We start from the raw sequence: 21509 nt of genomic DNA, 5'->3' as shown, positions 1-21509 counted from the left end.
TAATAGGCTGCTGCCACTATCAGAAGACGGAGCAGATCCGGAACTGAGCACTTCTGGCCACCACTGGCACGGCACCTAGAACAGGCAATTGGCTGGGGTGCCAGACCCCGACCAATCAGACATTGGTGATCTATCCTAAGGAGACAGATAATCGCTCTGTGAGCCGAAGACAGGAGCGGGACGATCGCCGGGGGTGGTGGAGGGGCCCGCCGACCCCGGTCCCCGCCTTGCTTCAGCTGGATGTGGAGGGCGCATATCCAGCTGAAATGCATCGTGGCTTAGAGAGGACGCGGCACGACGTGTGAGCCGGGGAGGGTGAGTAAAATGTTTGGAGTTTTCTTTTTGCAGCATATATGCCAGGAGGGGCACAGAAAGGGGACATAAACCAGGATAAGTACATATATACCAGAATGTACAAAGGAGGGGGATACATATACCTGGAGGCCCCCAGGATGGGCCATATATTCCGGGATGGGGACAAATAAACCAGGATGGGGACCTATATACCAGAAGCATCCCAGGGAGGGGACATATATACCAGGAGGAGAACATACGTGCTAGGAAGGGGACAAAAACCAGAATAGGCCCAGGAGGCGGATATATATACTGGAAGGGGGACATAAATACCAGGAAGGGCCCAGAATGGGGACATACTGGTGCATCTCAGTAAATTAGAATATTATCTGTAAGCCATAATCATTAACAGAAATAAACAGTTGAAATAGATCACTGTGTGTAATGACTCTATACAATATATGTGTTTCCCTTTTTGTATTAAATTACTAAAATAAATTAAACTTTTTGATGATATTCTAGTTTATAGAGATGTACCTGTATATGCCAGGATGGGCAATGTGTGTGTGTTTGTGTGGGAGATAGTATACAGAGGGTCAGCTTGTGTGGGGGATAGTATATAGAGGGGCAGCGTATGAGGGATATTATATCGAGGGGAAGTGTGTGTGTGGGTGATATTATATATAGAGGCAGTGTGTGTGGGAGAGATATTCTACACAGGGGTAAAGTATGTGTGCGGATGTTATACATAGGAGCAGTGTGGGAGAGGAGGTGTAGAGCGTGTATTATGGAGTGGGGCGGTGTAGAGGTTGTTATTGAGCAGGGTGGTGTAGAGGGTGTTATGGAGCGGGGCGGTGTAGAGGGTGTTATGGAGCGGGGCGGTGTAGAGGGTGTATTATGGAGAGAGGCGGTGTAGAGCATGTATTATTGAGCAGGGAGGTGTAGAGCGTGTATTATGGAAAGAGGCGGTGTAGGTGATGTGTTATGCTGTTATGGAGAGGGTCGATGTAGAAGGTGCATTATGGAGATGGGCAGGCGATGTAGAGGGTGTAGTATTACTTTTCTGAGGGAAATACTTCATTTTCTGGAACAACTTCAAGGGTGCTAAGACTTTTGGCCATGACTGTGTGTGTATATATATATATATATATATATATATAATGTGTGTGTGTTTTTCCAAGAGTGGTGGCGGACTGTTGAAGGTTTGCGAGGTGGAGGCGGAGCCGGGGTGGAGTCTCAAGGGGGCCCCATAATTTTGCCAGTATGGGGCCCTGAAATTCCTAGTGGCAGCCCTGCAGACAACACAGGGTGCAGGAACCACAATAATTACACTTTATTGGATCCCCAACAGTCAAAAGCATATAACACAAAACCATTCAAACTACACGATGTACCAGGCAACAGAGTCTCACGCTTCCACTGGCTCACCAAGGAGTAGACTATTAGTGCCTTTGGAGCTTCTAGGGCCACATACCCCAAACCAACAGCCCCCTGCTTTTGGCAGGCACCCACCGAGAAGAGGATAGAGACAAGCATAGGAGTCCCTGAAAAGAATCCACTCCTTCCACTTCTGAAAAAATGTATCCAAGTCGTTATCGGAATGCGCTGAGAGTTTTTCCATTCTGCATAGATAGTCCATTTACAGAGATTAATCCATCACCGTAGGCGGTGTCTTTAAGTACCAACGACGTGGGATAATAGATTTAGTGGCTGTGGTACAGTATCTCAGCAGCCCCCTTTTTATTTTTTTGAAAGATCCTGGTATCATGGAGAGCAAGGTAAGCTGTGGAGTAATGTAGATGTCTTCTCTGGTGACATATTTATATATGTCAAAGACTTTTCGGAGGACAGTCCCACCAAATATGCTGCAGAGTGCCATCCGCTGCTTCACATTGCCAGCATTTATCAGAGGAGGAAGCATAGAACCTATGCAAATCCACAGGTCACCTGTACCCTCTGGACATGACTTTATAGCTGGTTTCCTGCATTTTGCAGGTCCTCGGCAATTTATGTGTGCACAAAAATGCCTTACTTCAATCTTGATCTGAAAAGGGAGTACCCAGTTCCCGCGTCCACTCTCTAATAAACCAAATAGATCTGAGATCAGGATGGGAGATGAGGATATGATATATTTGCGCAATTGTATGTTCCAGAGCTGAGGCCTGCATCATCAAAGTGTCAAAACCCGAGTAAGGTGCGCAAAGTCTACTGGTCGGGCTGAGCGTCTGTATGAATGAACTCAGTTGCAAGTATGAGAACCAAGGGATTGTGCAGTTCGGTTCAAGAAGTTTAAGGTCTTGCATGGATGGCACCGGAGAGCAGCCTAGGAAGACCTGCTGTAGTATGGTCTTACGGTTAAAGGGCCAGATGAGAAATGTATCTACTCCTACGGCTGGGGAGAATTCCAGATTATCGAACGAAGGTGTCATAGGGCCAACAGAGTCAGATAGAGCATATTTGGAGCACACCATGTCCCAAAGCCGAAGGAGGTCTCGTGTCAAAAATGAGAGGCCATCTTTGCTTTGACGTAGTTTTTTGCGATCCATGGCAGGGATGTTAGATGTAGCTTAGAGATAGCAGCTTCAACCGATACCCAGCACTTCTGTGTGTCATTATGAAACCAGTCCGCTGTTCGGGCCAAGATGACAGAGACATAGTATAGGTGGAAATTAGGTAAGCTTGTTGCCCCCCTTTGTTGGGTCAAGTCAAGAATTTGGATCCTAATCGCGGTTTGCTTGGTTTCCAAATGAATTTGTTACAAGCTTTGTTGAGTTGGTTGAAGAATGTTCGGGAAAGAGTCACTGGGGCTGCTTGGAATAGGCAAAGTAGCTTTGGAAGAATATCCATTTTCAGGACATTGATTCTACCGAACCAGGATTGTCTAACTCTATTGTTGGAAGTGAGGCCTGAGATGATACGGGCCAAAAGGGGTTTGTAGTTCAAGCTGTAAATCTGGGATAGATCCGAGGATTTATTAATCCCCAGGTATTTTAATACGAGGTACACCATGTAAAAGGGTAGGAGGTCTTCAGAGCCTGCTGCCTCCCATATGGTATGTTAATGTTCAATATCTCTGATTTGGCAAGGTTAACCTTAAAGTTGCTAACCCAGCCGTATTGTTCAATCTCCTTGAGAATAGACGGGAGAGAAGTTTGGAGATCTGTAACATATGAGTAGATCATCAGCATAAAGTGCGATCTTATGCACAGTGGTGCCGATCCAGATACCATGAATGTCAGGATTCCTTCTCAATGCAACTTCCAGATGCTCCATCATGATAACATATAACAGTGGAGAGAGAGGACACCCCTTTCTGGTCCCGATTTTATTTCAAAGGAGTCGGAATAGGTGCCATTGCATTAGACCTTGGCAGAAGTGTTTTGGTATAGGGCTAGATTTCTGCCAATCAGTTGCAGACCCAGACTAATCTGTTACAGCGCGCCCTTAAGAAAGGCCCAGCTCACCCGATCAAAGGCCTTTTCCGCGTCGACCAACAGGACCAGAGACTGAGTGTTTGTTTTTTGCGCTTGGGAAATGAGCAGCATGGTTTTGAGGGTATGATCCCTTGCTTCTCTATGTGGGACAACTCCCACCTGGTCATTTCCAATCAGTCGAGGCAGAAAAGGCACTAGTCTGGTGGCAATAAGTTTAGAAAAGAACTTCACATCTAAATTGATCAGGGAGATCGGCCTGCAACTTTGACAGAGCTCTGGGTTTTTCCCTTCTTTTGGGATAACAGAAATGTGGGCTTCAAGGGTTTGTTTGGGAAAGGGGTTGTCAGTCGATACCTCATTCAGGACCCTGGTCAGGAACGGTACCAGGTGGGTCGCAAACGTTTTATAAAATTTAGCCCTGTATCCATTGGGTTCGGGGCTTTTGTTTACTGGGGCTTCTTTAATTACTTGGGACACCTCCTCCTTAGAGAATGGTTTATCTAGTGATGTAGATAGCTCATCTGATAGGACAGGCAAAGCGGCGTCGCATATGTATGAGCTAATTTTAGTCTGGAGCGTAGAGAGAGGTGCACCAGCATACTGTCCATTGATGCTGTATAGGGAACGATAGTACTCTTTGGACATCTGTCCAGCATCATGGACCAATTGACCCGCCACAGAGCGGATCAATGGAATAAATGAGGGGAGTGCTCTAGGATGTATGCCTCTAGACAGAGACCCCCCCCCCCCCGCACTTATCAGCAAACTCATAAACAAATTGTTGTGACTTCTCTCTGATGTAGGTAAGCCTGCTCTAGACAGTTTTTAAGGTCATCCCTTTGTTTGTTTAGTTCTATAAGAACCTCAGAGGTCGAATTTGTTTATGTGTTTGCTCAAGGGAGTGGATCTGTTGCAAGAGGTGATCAACCTGAGATGCCCTCTCCTTCATCCTAGAGCCCTCCCTAATTACGCATTTTAAGGCTTCCCCTCGTACTGGAGGTGGCATTCTATCCTCTTGGTGAGCCTGCATAATGTCAGTGATCGTGGATTCAACTGCCTGTTTTGTGGTATTATCTGCAAGCAGGTTGGGGTTCAACCTCCACTGCCAGATTATTGATGGAGAGTCCGGGGGTTGGAAGCTGAGAAAGATGGGGGCATGATCTGCCCATGTCATAGTACCAATAGAAGCTGTAGGGCTCCAACTCAGTTTGCGATGGTGCTCCATAAAGTAATCGATTCGACTATAGGTAGTGTGCACCAGGGAGTAGTGTTTGTATTCCTTCTCTCTAGGATGTAATATGTGCCAGATGTCTACCACCCGTGACTGAAACAGGGAACGCTTGAATGCAGCCAGCTTGTTAGGGGAGATAGACGACTTACCCGTCGGAGTCTAGTGTCTTGTCCATTACCAGAGTCATGTCGCCCCCAATGATCAGTACACCTTGCTTGAAACTGTCCAGTTTTCTCATAAAGCCCATGCCCACTTCCATTTAACTTTTATTTGGAAAATATAGGTTAGCCAATGTATAGATCTGGCTAAAGATAGAAAGTTTTAGAAACACAAACCGACCGTAAAACTCAGACTCTAGTACAGTGCCTTGTAGACTTTTGTGTAAAGCAATGCTAACTGCTTTGAATTTGGCATTTGGATTGGAAACATGTTACCAGTTTGGAAAATGCTTGTTTTTCATCTCTGAAAAAGTACCAGTTTTAAAGTGTGTTTCCTGCAGGAATAGACTTTGTACTCCCATCTTATGCATTCCATAAAGAGTCTGGGAGCGTTTCTGAGGAACATTGAAGGCTCTAACATTAAGGGATGCTATTTTTAGAGAAGCCATTGTGGAGACAAGCACCGAGTGAGAGAGAGGCAAAGGAGGGGAAAGGCGGGGAAAAAGAAAGGTTAGGAAAGAGAAACCAGTTAAGATGAAGAAGAAGAAAAAGGTCCTCCAAAGAAGAAGACCAAGTTCTCTCTCCATTTTTAATGCATTTTAATACTACAGAAAAGCTTTGATTCTGCGTTTAAAAGAAAACCAATAGAGAAAAAACTACCAAAATTGCACAGTTCAGTGGTGTCTTTAGATGCACTAAGGCGGGCTTTGCACACTACGACATCGCAGGTGCGATGTCGGTGGGGTCAAATTGAAAATGATGCACTTCCGGCATCGCAGGCGACATCGTAGTGTGTAAAGGCTCGATGATACGATTAACGAGCGCAAAAGCGTCATAATCGTATCATCGGTGCAGCGTCGGCGTAATCCATGATTACGCTGACGCGACAGTCCGATGTTGTTCCTCGCTCCTGCGGCAGCACACATCGCTGTGTGTGAAGCCGCAGGAGCGAGGAACATCTCCTACCGGCGTCACTGCGGCTTCCGTAGGATATGCGGAAGGAAGAAGATGGGCGGGATGTTTGCATCCCACTCATCTCCGCCCCTCCGCTCCGATTGGCCGCCTGACGTGTGACGTCGCTATGACGCCGCACGACCCGCCCCCTTAACAAGGAGGCGGGTCGCCGGCCAGAGCGACGGTCGCAGGACAGGTGAGTCCATGTGAAGCTGCCGTAGCGATAATGTTCGCTACGGCAGCTATCACAAGGAAATCGCTGCTGCGACGGGGGGCGGGTACTATCGCGCTCGGCATTGCAGCATCGGCCTGCGATGTCGCAGCGTGCAAAGTACCCCTAAGGGTGGAGATTTCATGGCATCACATCCACTTTGCTTGGACATTTAGTGTGTGTTCACATGTAGTGTAAATGCCGGGTTTTTCTGCTGCTTTTTTGCACATATATTCTGCTGTGTGTACAAGCAAAGTGGATGTGATGTTGTGAAAAGACACAGCTGAAATCTGCGGTTTTGGAGCTTTTTTTTATTCTCTAGAGGTTTCTATGTGGAGCTTAAGGCTATGTCCGCACGTTGCTTTTTACCTGCTTTTTACCTGCTTTTTTGCTGCGTTTTCAACTGCAGCGTTTAATGCCAAAATGGTTGTGTTCTGCTTTTCAAGCAAAGTCTATGGGAATTTGGGTTTCTTGTCCGCACTATGCAGTTCAAACTGCAGCCTTTTTGTTGCAGAACTTTGGTCAAAAACTCAGCTTTGCAGTGCAAAACCCAAATGGCAAAAACAATTGACATGTTAATTGTTTTTGCCATTTGGGTTTTGCACTGCAAAGCTGAGTTTTTGACCAAAGTTCTGCAACAAAAAGGCTGCAGTTTGAACTGCATAGTGCGGACAAGAAACCCAAATTCCCATAGACTTTGCTTGAAAAGCAGAACACAACCATTTTGGCATTAAACGCTGCAGTTAAAAAAGCAGGTAAAAAGCAACGTGCGGACATAGCCTAAACACATGGAAAAAAAGTTCAGTGACTTTTATAAGTGCAAAATACAAGCTTTTCTGTATTTTAAAAATGCAGATTCACATCTACATCAAAAACCCAAGAAATAATGTGGAAAATGCATAAGAAATGCAGCAAAGATGCAATAATAAGAGAAGATTGTTATTGTATAATTTGGTGAAGATACCTGCAGAAAACCACAGGATTTATGCAACATGTAAACACGGCCTTATAGAGACAAAAAAGTAACATGTCATATAGAGAAGCTTATATAAATACTAGAAATAGGTCCGATGCTATCGCATCGGGAGTGCGCGGCTGCTACTGCGCGTGTTTGGGAAGAGCGGTGATGTCACCGCTACTTGCGCACGCACAGTTCGTGCCCGGAAGCTGAGGTGACATGTATGTCACTTGCACAGGTGCGGTTTGAACTGTGCCTGCGCAACTGACAGTGCCGCGGTGCATGCTGGAATAGGGTTACAGAAACTGGCGATTATGTATGTAGATGAGAAAGGTCTGGCTGCTGTGCATGAATGAACAGTCTGGGGCGTCTGCTGAACATCCCTCATTCCTAATAAGTGTGGTTTGGGGCGTGGTCACAATTTGCCGCGGCACGAGCAGAGCGCCGCATACTTTTTCCCTCTTTCTATTCTTCATAAGTTTGGAGTTATGGTTATTCTATATCTCATTGCCTGTTTCTTGACCTCAGCTATGTTGCCAGTTTTAATATTGTGCCGGCATCGGCGCAGGCCTGTCATAATAGTGTAGATTATCCAAGACTGGAATTACTTTATAATTTGTAAAAATCTTATATTATCTAATGCAGAGAATGATACTATGAGTAGCATAAGATCTTCCTACCACTGAAGCAATCATTCTTGTAGCGCAGCGTTCCACCCTTGTTGACTTTTGCTGCAGGCACAGTTTACAGAATGAGTCATTTATCCTGAGAGATAATGTATTATGCACCTGCATTGATTGCTTTGAATACTATATAAAACTAACTGCTATTTGATATTGTCTCTATTACAGAGGAATGGCAAAGAAACTGTTGCTAGTGGATGTGGATTGTGGTGTAGATGATGCTCAGGCATTGATGATGGCTCTGGCTGCACCCGAGGTTGAAATCCTAGGAATAACATGCTGCTTTGGGAACACAACCATTGATCATGTCTGTAAGAATGTCCTGCGAGTTCTTCAAGTGTGTAACAGAATGGAGGTAATTAGTGTAGAATCAAACTTGTGTTTGCCATTAAAGTGCTATAATGAAAAGTGTAGACCAGAGTGTGCATCAGTATTTACAGGTATACCAAGCTTCCTGTAAGAATATCTTCTATGCTGGGGTTCCTGAACCTTCCACTTCAGTTTAATTATGGGCACCCTAGGTCCATTGGAACCATTCAAAATATTGATGTTTCCACCCTTAACACTAGAACTACTGAGGTAGTCATTTTGACTACTTCGCACTATGTAGTTCTAGTAGGTGTCACGAGTCCAGTAGTTCTAGTGTTAAAAAACAAACAAACACTGGAGTGGTGTTTTATTGCACTACTGGAGTGGAGCTTTAAATATAAGTCACCTGGCCCTAGTTTTATACTCACCCCCCACTGTCTTCATCTGTTTCCAGCGTCGCTTCGGCAGTCTTCGGTGATATGAGTGTCTCCTGCTGGCAGCTCCAGTGTTTCATGAATCGAGCCGGAGGTCACAACTCAATATGTCTATGAAAGCTTCCTTCTGGCTCTCATAGAGTTGCATTGAGTGCTTGTGACGTAACTTCTGACTTCCAGACAGTCAGAAGTTACAGGCACAAGATGGCGCAGCAGCGCCCAAAAACAATGAAGCTTACAAAAGGTGAGTATATGACGAGGGCAGGGGAATTGCATTTAAAGTGCCACTGCAGGGCTGAAAAAAAAAACACTAGAGTGGTGCTTTAAAGGGTTATTGCCCAGTCAGCCTTTAGGGTATGTGCGCACGTTGCTTTTTACCTGCTTTTTACCTGCTTTTTTGCTGCTTTTTCTTCTGCGCTGTTTAATGCCAAAATGGATGTGTTCTTCTATTCAAGCAAAGTCTATGGGAATTTGGGTTTCTTGTTCACACTATGTTGTTCAAAATGCTGCCTTTTTGTGGCAGAACTTTGGTCAAAAACTCAGCTTTTCAAAGAAGCAACATGTCAATTGTTTTTGCCATTTGGGTTTTGCACTGCAAAGCTGAGTTTTTGACCAAAGTTCTGCCACAAAAAGGCAGCATTTTGAACAACATAGTGTGAACAAGAAACCCAAATTCCCATAGACTTTGCTTGAATAGAAGAACACATCCATTTTGGCATTAAACAGCGCAGAAGAAAAAGCAGCAAAAAAGCAGGTAAAAAGCAACGTGCGCACATACCCTTATTGCCTGAGACTGAAATGGGGCCTTACGCAGTTACCCATTTTTGTAGTAAGTGTCTATCTGTGGGGTTTGTTCTATTGACCTTTTCATAACGAATATCATATTAGTGGATCAAAGTCGCCTAATAAAGTCAAAGGGTCTGTGAAAAATGTATGCCATCCATGACGCATCCCAGGGCTGTAGCTTTTTAACAATCATATGGGCAGAGGAAGCTTGGAAATTTTACATTTTTTTTGTTGCATATGAGAAAGAAGGATACTGCACTCATGGTAAAAATGGACGCAAAATGGATTTTTTTTGTTTATCAGATTCAGTGCATTAATGAAAAACAGTCCATTTTTACTCTCAAATGCAAGATCAAAAAATGTCATCTGAATGAGGACTGAGTCAAATGTCCAGATCATTGAAAGTGGAGCTAAAGGCGATTATTCTGGAAAAAAAAGCCCTTCCTATTTATTTTTTGTTTAAAGGTAATCTGTCTTATGTAAATAAAAAACTGACACATCTTATATATACTGTATATATACACTTTATTTATTTTATTTATATAGCAAAAATAGCAACAAAAAGAGGAGATAAAAACTCCCCCAAAAAAAGTATTAGGGCTGCTTCTCACTTGCGAGTTTCTCGCAGTAGAGCAATGCGAGAAAATCTCGCATTGGAATCGGACACATGTTAGTCAATGATTCAGCTCTCATCTGCGATTTTTTTTCTCAGTCCGAATCGGACTGAGAAAAAAATCGCAGCATGCTGCTTTTTTGCGAGTTTCTACTGCGAGTTTCTCCAATGCAAGTCTATGGGAGCGTGTAAAAAATCGGATGTCACGGGACGGCACTCACACCATCCTAGTGACATCCGATTTTCTAAATACATTTCTCGCATGTTTCCTAAAACACTGGAAACGAGCGATGTCTCCCAATGTCTGTCAATCACTATTCTCTGTCAGTCGGTCTCTCCCTCTCGGTCTCTATTCTCTCTCTGTCGGTCCGTCACTATCTCTGTCCCTCTCTCACAGTCTGTCGGTCATTTTCCCCTCCTCTCTCATACTCACCGATCCCCGGCGCCGTGCTGCACGGCATTCTCACTGCTGCGGCGGCTTTTACTATTTTGAAAAAGCCGGCCGCTAAACAATCTCGTATTCCCTGCTTTCCCCGCCCACAGGCGCCTATGATTGGTTGCAGTGAGACACGCCCCCATGCTGAGTGACAGGTGTCTCACTGCACCCAATCACAGCAGCCGGTGGGCGGGTCTATACTGTGCAGTGAAATAAATAAATAAATAATTTAAAAAAATGGCGTGCGGTCCCCCCCAATTTTAATACCAGCCAGATAAAGCCATACGGCTGAAGGCTGGTATTCTCAGGATGGGGAGCTCCATGTTATGGGGAGCCCCCCAGCCTAACAATATCAGCCAGCAGTCGCCCAGAATTGCCGCATACATTATATGTGACAGTTCTGGGACTGTACCCGGCTCTTCCCGATTTGCCCTGGTGCGTTGGCAAATCGGGGTAATAAGGAGTTAATGGCAGCCCATAGCTGCCACTAAATCCTAGATTAATCATGTCAGGCATCTATGAGACACCCTCCATGATTAATCTGTAAATTACAGTAAATAAACACACACACATGAAAAAATCCTTTATTAGAAATAAAAAACACAAACACATTCCCTCATTACCAATTTAATAAGCCCCAAAAAGCCCTCCATATCCGGCGTAATCCACGGACCTCCAGCGTCGCTTCCAGCATGAAGGTGACAGGAGCTGCAGAAGACACCGCCGCTCCGGTCACCTCCAAGCAGCAACTGAAGACAGCCGCGCGCTCAGCTGAGCTGTCACTGAGGTTAATCGCGGCCACCGCTGGATCCTCCAACAGTGACAGCGGGTAACCTCAGTGACAGCTCAGCCGATCGCGCTACTCACCTCAGTTGCTGCTTGGAGGTGACCGGAGCGGCGGTGTCTTCTGCAGCTCCTGTCACCTTCATACTGTAAGCGACGCTGGAGGTCCATGGATTACGCCGGATATGGAGGGCTATTTAGGGCTTATTAAATTGGTAATGAGGGAATGTGTTTGTGTTTTTTATTTCTAATAAAGGATTTTTTCATGTGTGTGTGTTTATTTACTGTAATTTACAGATTAATCATGGAAGGTGTCTCATAGACGCCTGACATGATTAATCTAGGATTTAGTGGCAGCTATGGGCTGCCATTAACTCCTTATTACCCCGATTTGCCAACGCACCAGGACAAATCGGGAAGAGCCGGGTACAGTCCCAGAACTGTCGCATATAATGTATGCGGCAATTCTGGGCGGCTGCTGGCTGATATTGTTAGGCTGGGGGGCTCCCCATAACGTGGAGCTCCCCATCCTGAGAATACCAGCCTTCAGCCGTATGGCTTTATCTGGCTGGTATTAAAATTGGGGGGGACCGCACGCCATTTTTTTTAATTATTTATTTATTTATTTCACTGCACAGTATAGACCCGCCCACCGGCTGCTGTGATTGGGTGCAGTGAGACACCTGTCACTCAGCGTGGGGGCGTGTCTCACTGCAACCAATCATAGGCGCCTGTGGGCGGGGAAAGCAGGGAATACGAGATTGTTTGTTTAATGAGCGGCCGGCTTTTTCAAAATAGTAAAAGCCGCCGGAGCAGTGTAAACGCCGTGCAGCGCGGCGCCGGGGATCGGTGAGTATGAGAGAGGGCTGCTAACTTCAGTCACTCGGGGGATTAGTGGTCACCGGTGAGCCCTTCACTGGTGACCGCTAATCAGGACGCGGCACAGACAGAGCCGCAGCATGACAATGAAGTTGGGGGAAGTTAACCCGAGTTCATTCTGATTGTGCGGCTCTGTCTGTGTCTGCTGTCATCTGCCATTCAGCTCTGCTACATGGCTGTCTGTGTCTGCTGTCAGCGGCCATGTAGCAGCGCTGAATGGCAGATGACATAGTAAAAAATACGCATTACACACGCATTACACACGCATTACACACGCTAGTAAAATCATTAATTTATTCAGAAATAGCATCGCACTTGCGTTGCACTCGCACCTAACGTGAACTAAAATCAGCCGAGTTTTTTTCAGCCCAGTCGGACCGATTTTACTCGCATAGATGTGTTTCCACCCTTATAAAATGTACTCACAGCAAAAAAGGGCAACCAGTCCAGTTAGCCCAGGCCAACATATCTAATGCACAAACAGGATGCAGACAAGCCTCTCAACATGATGGACACTTCACAGGTGCAAGGTAAATTGCACACTAGTGGCGCGCATAGGGCACTGTTCACACTTGTATGTGCATGGTGTCCAGCCAGCAACCTATTACCACGCCCTTACTATTAGATTAGGCGGGTTACTCGGACACTACTCACTGCAGCACGCAAGGGACAGAAATTCCACTATGCACGGCCGTATTAAGAGGCCCGGCTGCACCCAGCATAGTCAAAGTGCAAAAAATACATATAAAATATATGTGAGGTATTAGTTTGTAAATTGGTAATCTGTCTTATGTAAATAGAAAACTGACACATCTTATATATACTGTATATATACACTTTATTTATTTTATTTATATAGCACCAACATATTCCACAGCGCTTTACATACATCAGCAACACTGTCCCCATTGGGGCTCACAATCTAAATTCCCTATCAGTATCTCTTTGGAGTGTGGAAGGAAACTCACACAAACACAGGGAGAGTATACAAACTCCTTGCAGATGTTTTCCTTAGTAGGATTTGATCCCTGGACTCCAGTGCTGCAAGACTGCAGTGCTAACCACTGAGCCACCGTGTAAAGTAGTCCATGCACAGCTTGAGTAACAGTGTAAATTTTGTGTAACCTCTAAATAACTCAATACTCAGCCATTAATATCAAAACCGCTAGGATCAAAAGTGAGGACACCCCAATGTGAAAATGACCATTGTGTCCGATTAGATATTTTCTCTCCCTGGTGTCATGTGCCTCATAAGTGTTACAAGGTCACAAGTGAGAAGATATTTTCTCTCCCTGGTGTCATGTGCCTCATAAGTGTTACAAGGTCACAAGTGAGAATAGGGAGAAGGTGTGTTTTAATTTGGTGTTATCACTCACACTATCTCTCATACTTATCACTGAACATTTAATATGGCACCTCATGGCAAAGAATTCTCAGAGAAGCTGAACAAAAAAGAATTATTGCTCTACATAAAGATGGCCTAGGCCATAAGAAGATTGACAACACCCTGAATCTGAGCTGTAGCATGGTGGCCAAGACCATACAGCGGTTTAACAAGACAGGTTCCACTCAGTACAGGCCTCACCATGGTCAGCCAAAGAAATTGAGTGCATGTGCTCACCATGATATTCACAGGTTGTCTTTACTAAATAGATGTATGAGTGCTGCCAACATTGCTGCAGAGGTTAAAGAAGTGGGGGCTCAGCCTGTGGGTGCTCACACCATATGCTGCATACTGCATTAAATTGATCTGCATGGCTGTGGGTCACAGGAGCAAACACTTTTCTGAAGACAAAAACATAGATTACTGGAACCATGACCAGTAGTCTGATGAAATCAAGGTAAACTTATTTGGCTCAGATGGTGTCTAGCATGTGTGACAGTAACTAGGTGAGCATTACAAAAACAAGTGTCTTGCCTACAGTCAAGCATGGTGGTGGGAGTGTCTTGGTTTGGGGCTGGCGGCTATGGTTAGCTACAGTTCATTGAGGGAACCATGAATGCCAACATGTATTATGACATTCTGAAGTAGAGCATGATCCCCTTCTCTTTGTATTCCAACATGATAATGACCCCAAGCACACCTTCAAGGCAACCAGTCTCTTTTTAAATCAGATCTTTTTTTATTAAATCATTAGGGATCAATACAGAGAGTATTTCACTTTTCATATAACTGATAACAATAAACAGATAAACACATATGATTTATAAATCAGGTTCTTTCTCTGCATATATGTAAATATAATAATAGAGTTCTCAAATCATAATTATATTATATAACTTGAGCCTACAAACCTCGTGGCTCTACAAATAAACAAAACTTAAATTATGCAATAATGCCTCAGACTAACAGGAACACCTCCTCCATCAGCCGTGTGGCTCCACATCATATTGCTATACTCTCCCGCCCCTCCCTCTCCGTGCAGTCATCCATGAAACCATTCCAGTCCTCTCTCACCTCTTCATTCAAAGTCCATTTCGCCACAGAAAAAACTAGTTTTAATTCCCTTCCTCACACATGCCATCACTGCAGGCACAACAGTAACCGGTCCAGCATTGCATCCCGAACCAGTGCACTAGAGGGTAGGCCCGGCAACTCCATCCATGGCCGCCAAATGTTGTAAAACTTTTTCAATGTTTTTCTTTTTAAATAAACTCCCCTTTCCAATCATATGACGTTATTTAATTTGTTTTTGAGCTCTGGTAATGTTGGTGGTAGAGGGTCTAACCAGTGATATGCAAGTAGCTTTCTTGCTTGGTACAAGATACGTGCTATTCCCAGGGCTGTTGGAGAATCCGGATCCACTTCTCCTTCCCATAGACTCAACAGGCACAGGCGGGGCGACGGTGGTATTGTGATATGATATATTTGACCTATAAGTCCCAGGGTTTGGTTCCAGAAATCACCAATGTGTCCACACTCCCACATAACATGCATCAAATGGGCATCATCCTGTCCACACCTAACACACTGTGTGTTTGGTCTGAGTCCCATCTTAAATAGTAGACTGGGAGTTTTATATACCCTGTGGATGAGATATATTTGAGACAGCTTTTGGCACTCCGATACCGCCAGTTTAGGAACTTGTTCCAATATATCAGACCACTGGCCTTCCGTCAGGGGACCGACGTCTCGTTCCCATTTGCTTTTAACAAGCAATGGATGTGTTTCCAGATGGGCAGGTAGTAATTTTTTATATAGTTCCGAAATAAGACCCTTAGAGGACTCAGATGTAAGCAGCCTATGTAATGTTTGATTATGTGTCACTGTGACCGGGTTTGTCCTCCCCTGTCTTTCCAGTGCGTGTCTCAGCTGCAAATACTGATAAAAGAAGACATGCGGAAGGTGAAACTCCGTTCTCAGTTGTTCAAAGCTTTTAAGAGTATTATTTTGTAGTACTTGTGACACTAAATGGATCCCTTTATCCTCCCATCCTCTGAACCCTACTAATTTTTTAATTTCTGGCAAGTCTGGGTTCTGCCACAGTGGCCAGAGCTCTGTAGGTCCGCTTATCCCCAAAAGAGACTTACCCCTGTCCCACACCCGGAATATCATAGCCAGTGTGGGATATCGTGCCCCATTTATCTGTCTTTGTCCCACATCCAACCGGCAACCTGGGTACTTCCATACTGATCCCTCTCTCACTATATCACCACTGGTATCATACCCTCCTTCTTTGCCCCAACCCCTCAGATGTTGCATCTGGGAGGCTATATAGTATATATATGGGTTTGGTACCGCCAGTCCTCCCTCCTCCTTTCCCCGCTGTAGCACTTCCAGTCGAATCCTAGCTTGCTTTTTCTTCCAAATAAGTTCCCGGAATATTGTATTAATTTTTACAAAAAATTCCCTACATATCCACACTGGAGAATTATGTATAAGGTATAGTAATTGTGGCATCATTACCATTTTAATTAAATTGGATCTGCCGACATTTGATAGCGGCAAACGGCACCAGTTATGCACTTTTGCTCTGAATCGCTGTAACAGGGGTTCCAGATTTAGGGCCTGGAAATCCTTCGGGATTGGGCTGACAATTACTCCCAGATATTTAAACTCCCGGACCACAGGAACTGGAATCTGTAAGTCCGAAAAGTCCCCCGGAAGGGGGTCCAACGGCATTAAAGCCGACTTGGACCAGTTGATTAGTAGACCAGACCTCTGTCCAAATTCCCGAATGATATTCATTGCCGGCAAAATCGAGGAACGTACCCTGTCTAAATATAAGAGTAGATCGTCTGCGTATAATGATATCTTTTGTTCCACGGCTCCACACCGAAATCCCTCTACCTCCCTGGATTTCCGTATTGCCACTGCCAACGGCTCCACTGCAGTCGCGAATAGCAAGGGTGAAAGCGGACACCCCTGTCTAGTACCTCTTCCAAGAGGAAAAGACTTGGAGACCCTGCCATTAACCCTAACCTTTGCCACCGGTGAGTCACATAGCAGTTTTACCCAATTTATGAATCTATGTCCAAAGCCCATTTTCCGAAGTACAGCCCACATATATTCCCATTCAAGGCTATCGAACGCCTTAGCGGCGTCTAATGACAAAATTGCCCTTTCCCCCGGTACCTCAGAACTATGTTGAATTCCCAAATATAATTTCCTGAGATTCATAGATGTGGCTCTACATGGAATGAAGCCCGTCTGATCACTCTGCACTATAGATGAGATGACTCGGGACATCCTATTGGCGAGCACCTTGGCCAGCAATTTAATGTCTGTTTGTAGGAGAGAGATTGGGCGATACGAATCCGGGATCTCTGGATCTTTTCCAGGTTTTAATATTAAGACTATTAAGGCTTCCCTCATAGAGGGCGGGAGGACCCTCTGCCTTTCAGCCTCTTCAAATACCTTAAGTAGTTTGGGTAGCAGTAAGGGTGCATACGCTTTATAAAACTCTCAAGGCAGGCCATCCGTTCCCGGAGCTTTTTCATTTTGTGTCTGGCCAAGCGCTTCCTCCAGTTCTTCCAATGAGATGTCCCGGTCCAGCAATTCCCTGTTTACATCACTCAGTGTAGGAAGAGAGAGAGCATCCAAATACTGCTCAATCTCAGTCTCCGTGAGGTCACAGTCTGATGTGTATAGCCGCATATGATACCTCTTTATTTCTCTTATTATATCCTCGCTTTCTGTTACAAAGTCACCTGATTCCGTCTTTAACCTATTTATATAAGAAGATCCTTCCTGTGCTCTAATGACTGTGGCCAGTAGGTGCCCCACGCCCTCCCCCGCCATAAAATAATTTTGTTTAAGGAAATAGCGTTTATTTTCTGCCACCGACATGAGATTTTCTTTGAGTGACATCTGTGCCTTCTCTAGAGTGTTTTTAGTTTCTACTGTTGGGTTGAGCACCACCGCAGCCTCCGCATCAGATACCTCCTGAATCAGACTCTGGGTGTAACATTTGGTTTGATTTTTGCGTATGCATATTTCTCTAATATATATGCCCCTTACCACAGCTTTCATAGAGTCCCAAACTATGTGTGGCGGTGCAGAGCACTCATTAATATGGAAGTATTCTAGAATGTTATCATGTAAAGATCCCCCAATAAGCTGGATCCAGAAGGGATTAAGTTTCCAGATAGGACTGGGCAGAGCGAGGGGGTTTCCCCATGCAAGCGTAACATGTAATGGTGAGTGATCAGATACGCTTCTAGGTAGGTAGGCCACCTTTTGTGTATATGAGGCCATAAGTGCGTTTCCAATAGCCAGGTCTATCCGTGACATGGTGTGGTGGGAGCTAGAGTAACAGGAGAATTGTTTGGTTGTGGGGTGTTGGGCACGCCAAAGATCTACAAAACCCAGCTCCGTTAGCATTCTAGCAAATGAAGTCGGGGCGGCGTTCTCCGATATGTTTCCCGAGTGTAACTTATCTAGATAGGGATGTAAGTAATTATTAAAATCCCCTATCAAAAGCGTCGGCACAGATGGAAGGGAATCTAAAATAGACAATATCCTTTTTACCGGTTCGACTGAATATGGTGGAGGGATATATATCGCAACCAGAATAAATTGTATACCATAGAGCGTGCAAAGCAAACATACAAATCTGCCCCCCGGGTCAATCACTGATTTGGTACATGAGAACGGGATGGATTTGTGCACCAACACACTCACACCCCGTGCATGGGTCGAGTATGTGGAATGATATTCATGCGCGATCCATCCCTTCCTCAGCCAATGAACATTATCCCTGACCATGTGGGTCTCGGAGAGACATAAAATAGCCGGTAAAAGTTTCTGTAGGTGAGTAAATATAGCACATCTTTTGTTCGCATCTCCGAGCCCTCTAACATTCCACGCTACAATATTTAAAGATGTCGCCATAAGCGTAGACTAAGATATGATCCGGACGGATACTTCATACCTGGAGGAGAGAGGCGTTCTCCACCGATTCTCAAAAACATTAGGTTGAGCGACACGACTGAGGCACACCACACTTCCCAAACAGATTGCATCATACAACAATAAACAAGAAAAACAAGGAGAGAGATAGGGCTCCGCACACCAGTGCGCAGTGCCCCTGCCCTCAAAATCAAGTGTATCTTACACATTTCTCCCAAATAGAGAGAATCAGGGCTAAAAACACGCCCCAAGTCCATGCAGGGAGGGGGTCCACAACTCGCTAGTGCAGCGGGTGTCCACAATGAACCGGCCGTCTCCCAACCTGGATCCTAGATGAATTTAACTGTAATGAGTACACCAGCATAGCGTCCCAAACAAAAACAACGCCTGGCGGCAGAAAGGGAAATCTCAGGTATTCTTCCTCCTCAGGGATCTCTCATTGATATCCAGCCAAGACAATGCCGCCCCAGCCGTATCAAAAAAATGAGTCTCTCCGTTCGCAGCAATCCGCAGCTTAGCAGGGTACATCATGGAGTATGGCACTTGCAGGTTGCGCAGTCGTATTTTGATCTCAATAAATTGCGCTCTTTTACGTTGCACTTCCATGGAGAAATCAGGAAATATTGATATCTTCCTCCCATCAATTGCAAGTTCTTTGATATCTCTGGCTCTGCGCAGGATAGTGTCCCTATCTTTATAGTGCAGTAGTTTAATCAGAATAGGACGTGGGGGTGCTCCCGGCTGTGGGGCACGCGCAGGGACCCTGTGCGCCCTTTCAATGGTGAAGAAAGAGGATAGTATGTCTTTTCCCATGGTGTCTTTAAGCCATTTTTCAAAGAAATTCAGTGGGTCATTGCCCTCCATCCTCTCTGGGACCCCCACCAGTCGCAAATTACTTCTGCGGGAGCGATTTTCCAAATCATCCACCTTGTTTAGCAGTGTGGAGATATTTTGCGTGGCCTTTCCAAGCTCTCGTGACATTGGTGGTAATTTATCCTCTGTTGTACTCACTCTTTCCTCCAACTCCCCCATTCTGACAGTCACCCCTTGCAGCTCACGTTTAATACAGGCCATATCTGAGGTGACAGTTCCCATCTGGCTGCTTAGAGTGGCCAATGTGGTATTGCAAGAGTTAATTGCTGCCAGAATGTCTCTCCGTATGGCCTCAGTGAAAACAGGTGTTGTTTGCTCCACATCTCCCCCTCCTCCCTCTGCCAGCACAGGCCTGTGTGTTTGCATACCTTGTGCTGCTGAACATGCAAGGCCCAGGGTACTCACAGTCTCACTGTCGGGTATGTTTTCTCCCTGCTCCAGGGCCCATTCAGCGCTGCCATCGGGTGCCTCGTTGCAGGTAGGCTCTGTGCCAGGGGCCACTCTGGCAAACCGCTCCAACCTGCTTGCTACTCCCACTGCTCCAGCTCGGGATGGTGTGGATGCCGGCGGCGCCATATTGGATTCTTCAGAGGCACGCTCCTGCGCGTCTCTGTCCCTTTTATTGCTGCTGCGGGTCGGCATATCCTGGCTGTGCTCGCTTCCCTGGGTGTTATAAGTTGTGTTGCAGCCCTCCAGGGTCGGTAGTGCCTGTCAGCAAGGCCGGTGTGCAAGATAATTCAGGATCCAGGCAGGAGCTCACCCACGCTGCTTCCTCTCTACATGAGGTCCAGGCCACGCCCCCAGGCAACCAGTCTCTTGCTAAAGAAAATTAGGGTAAAGGTGCTAGGCTGGCCAAGCGTTTCTCCAGACCTAAACCCTATTGAGCATCTTTGGGGCATCCTGAAATGAAAGGTGCAAGAGCGCAAGGTCTCTAAAATCCACCAGCTCCTTCATGTCATCATGGAGGAGTGGAAGCGAATTCTAGTAGCTACCTGTGAAGCTCTAGTGAATTCAATGCCCAAGAGAGTTAAAGGATATATGTCACCCTTTTGAGGTTTTTGAGTTAATAATCTGGGAATAAAGGTTGTATAAAGGTGAAATTAGTCATACCTGTATTCCTCCTGGATCATGAGTTGTTCAGTAAAAATAATCTTTTATAATCTTGAACTTCCAGGCTATGGAGCATCCGCTGCCTTGAAGATAACACTGCCTCAACTTTTCATTATACAAGTATATATTTCATTATACAAGGGGATTTCTCCTCCCCTTGTCTTTAATGTGAATTTGATGTCATCTGTGTGGCTGATCATTCTGCCCGCGGTCTCTCCCCTGCACTCTTACCCTTTTGTGAGCACTGTCTTCAATTTTGATGTGTGCAGGTGAGAGAGTTTTAAATGCCATATTAAGAATCACAGAAGGGCAGAACAGTGCATGGGAGAGACTGCAGGTAGAATGCGCAGGTGCGGGATTTCTGTTCAAGTACTTACCATCAAATGCACACTGAAGAGAACGGAAGGAGGAATCTTGTACTGAGGGCAGTCTTATCTTCCAGACAGCGCATGCCCTGTAGCCTGGAAGATGAAAGCTACAAAAGATGATTTTTAAAACGATTTTCATGGAAGATGGGAATGTACAAATATATTCAATCATGTTAATGAGGGTATTTTAACACATGATATCCCCATAATATTGGATTCTTAGTACCAGGAAAAACTCCTAACAATACTTAAACAAATGTGGAAACCACACAATGGAGTTAAATAATCCATCAATATTTATTAGTCAAAAACATAGAGACAAACAATTAAAAGGAATTATAAAAAATTCCTAGATGACAAACATGGTTTTAATTGTTTGTCTCTATGTTTTTGACTAATAAATATTTATGGATTATTTGACTCCATTGTGTGGTTTCCACATTTGTTTAAAAGATGATTTTTACTGGACAAGCCGTCATCCAGGAGGAATACGGGTATGACTAATTTCCACTGTATACAACCTGAATATCCATTTTAATAACTCAAAAATCTCGAAAGGGTGACAGATTCCCTTTAAGGCAGTGCTTGAAAATAACAGTGGCCACACAAAACATTGACACTTTAGTCACAATTTGGCTTTTTT

At 45.0% G+C, this 21509-nt stretch overlaps 1 protein-coding gene across 4 annotated transcripts in view; it reads left to right on the top strand.

Moving 5' to 3' along the window:
* LOC142291794 (uncharacterized) overlaps positions 1-21509 on the top strand; it is an 85990-nt gene that overhangs the window by 41170 nt on the left and 23311 nt on the right. For all 4 annotated transcript variants that reach the window (XM_075336603.1, XM_075336604.1, XM_075336605.1 and 1 more), the window contains one exon: positions 8092-8278. In XM_075336603.1, the coding sequence (XP_075192718.1) occupies positions 8096-8278 (183 nt within the window). In that variant the 5' untranslated portion in view covers positions 8092-8095. The remainder of the gene's footprint in view (positions 1-8091; positions 8279-21509) is intronic.

This window comes from Anomaloglossus baeobatrachus, chromosome 2, assembly GCF_048569485.1.
Source record: "Anomaloglossus baeobatrachus isolate aAnoBae1 chromosome 2, aAnoBae1.hap1, whole genome shotgun sequence".
Lineage (NCBI taxonomy): Eukaryota > Metazoa > Chordata > Amphibia > Anura > Aromobatidae > Anomaloglossus > Anomaloglossus baeobatrachus.
This window is presented reverse-complemented; position numbering and strand designations above follow the sequence as displayed.